Below are 2,222 nucleotides of genomic sequence, written 5' to 3'. Positions count from 1 at the left end.
AAAGATGGCCTCTGTCTCCTTGTCTCCCCACACTTCTCCTAAAAAAAAAGTTTTTTAAAAATTATTAAATATTTGAAAGTTTCTGGCAAAAGGAAAAAAAAACAGGCTTAAGCTTTACCCCTTCTTTGTTCACCAGGTCATTCAGAGATAATTGATTATATTTGTGCCATAACTGTATCCTATGCATTATGTTTTATAGCTTTATTCTGCTTCTTTACATGTCTCTCTGCCCCTATTAAATTTTAAGCCGTTTGAGGGCAGGAATCATGTCTCAAGCAACTTTGTATCTTCAGGATCTGGTAGAGTGCCCAGCACTTGGATGCTTATTAAACATTTCCTGAATAAATGGGTATTAAAATTCAAAGAAGCAACTACAGAGGAAGTACTTTGGAATGCTGCATGCCAACAGAATTGAAGTAATAAGGGGGTGATCCAAAGGGAAACTTCTTGACCTCATAGTTTTTTTATTATACCTTTAAGCTGGAAGTCACATTTTTTTTTTTAAATATGGAGAGACAATCTTACTCATCTGAGATGATAATTGCATTATGTTTCTTTCTAGGGCCAGCATCTTTAATCATGAAAAATGTCACCATCATTACCAAGTTTGTCCTCATAAGATGGTTCAGAAATCCTCAGATCCAGACCATGCTTTTTGCAGTGTTCCTGGTGATTTACCTCTTGACCCTGATGATGATCCTGGTGATCAGAAATGATTCTCACCTTAAAACACCCATGTACTTCTTCCTAGGTCACCTGTCTTTTCTAGATCTCTGCCTTTCTTCAGTAACCATGCCCAAGATGATGCAGAATTTATTAACTCAAAGAAAACCCTTATCTACATGGGGCTGTGTGACCCCGAGTTTCTTTCTCATATTCTCTGGGAGCACAGAGGCCTGCCTGCTGTCTGCTATGGCCTGTGACCACTATGCAGTCATTTGCCACCCTCTCCTCTACAGTGTGGTTATAATAGGCCTCTGTGTGTTGGAATGATAATTGCAGCATGGGCAGTGGGGTTCCTAAAATCCTTGCCAAACACTCTTTTAACCTACAACTTACATTTTTGTGGCCCCAGTGTCATACCTCACTTTTGTTGTGAGCTTCCTTCACTCTTCCCTCTGTCCTGCAGTGACCCTACTGCCAACGAAGCCCTTCTTGCTGGGTCATGTGCATTGTTGGGATTTGTGACACTTCCCCTGATACTCTTCTCTTATTCTAGAATCATCTCTTCCATCCTAGTCATCTGTTCTTCTGGGGCTCAAGGCAAAGCCTTCTCTACCTGTTCTTCCCACCTCACTGTGGTGCTTTTATATTATGCCACAGCCTTATTCAGATACATGACCCTCCTCTCAGGCTCCAAGTTGGAACAAGTGGTCTCCATTCCATACAATGTGATCGCATCTTTGCTGAACTCCCTCATCTACAGCTTCAAGAACCAGGAGGTGAAAGCAGCTCTACATAAAATGTTGAAGCAATAACTGTCTCTCTTTGTATAAAAGATTCATACTGTATTTGGTTTGAAGACAATGAAAAAATGGGTGATGAAATATATTGATAATGACTAACTTGATCACTTCAAAAATTTTTCCATTTGATGAAAATAACCTCTTGGGTCTTGGTAATAGAGGTTTAAGTGTGTGATTGCTTATTTTAGTGTATTTGGCAAGAAAATTTAGTGAAGACTGAGAAATAGAACTAGGATGGAGTAGTGTAGACAGACTAGGTCCAAATCTGTTTGTTTTGTTAAAGAGTTTTGGAATTATAGAGCTCAAAGTGGTGTGTGTGTGTGTGTGTGTGTGTGTTTAAAGATAGGAGTGTGAAACACATTTTAAAGTGGAAACTAGTTGTTAATTAAAGATGATATTGAATGAAGTTTTTTTGTCCACCTAACCTGGAGTAACCTAAAAATCTGATATGCCTAGTTGCCAGAAAGCAAAGATAGAGATTGGTGAGGACCTGCCCTCTACCATTCAAAAGAAAAAAAAAAATGTTCAGATTTGCTGGTGGTGACCAATGTCTGGGATGAGATCAAGATGTTTGGCAACTGGAATAGAGAGACCTTGTTGGAATTCAAACTGGTGAATGTCTATACAGTCTCAAAATGATGTTTTCACTCAACCCTGAGGATATCAAGCCAGTTAATTCATTCAGTATCTGATGGTCTCACTCAGCCAAACCCCTTCTGAGTCTACTTCTCATTGTTCCTTTGACATATATTCAAG

The 2,222-nt window shown here is 39.2% G+C and overlaps 1 protein-coding gene across 1 annotated transcript; it reads left to right on the top strand.

Annotated features, from left to right (window-relative positions):
- The first annotated feature begins 579 nt into the window (after window positions 1-579).
- LOC111157724 (olfactory receptor 8S1-like) lies at window positions 580-1,478 on the top strand. Its single transcript, XM_022519364.1, is given in 2 exon segments — window positions 580-964; window positions 967-1,478. Coding segments are annotated over 2 exon segments (897 nt in total).
- Window positions 1,479-2,222: the final 744 nt, after the last annotated feature.

Source organism: Enhydra lutris, unplaced genomic scaffold (genome assembly GCF_002288905.1).
Source record: "Enhydra lutris kenyoni isolate GAN:26980312 unplaced genomic scaffold, ASM228890v2 scaffoldscaffold56, whole genome shotgun sequence".
Lineage (NCBI taxonomy): Eukaryota > Metazoa > Chordata > Mammalia > Carnivora > Mustelidae > Enhydra > Enhydra lutris.
Note: the sequence above shows the minus strand (reverse complement) of the source record. Positions and strands in the feature narration are given on the sequence as shown.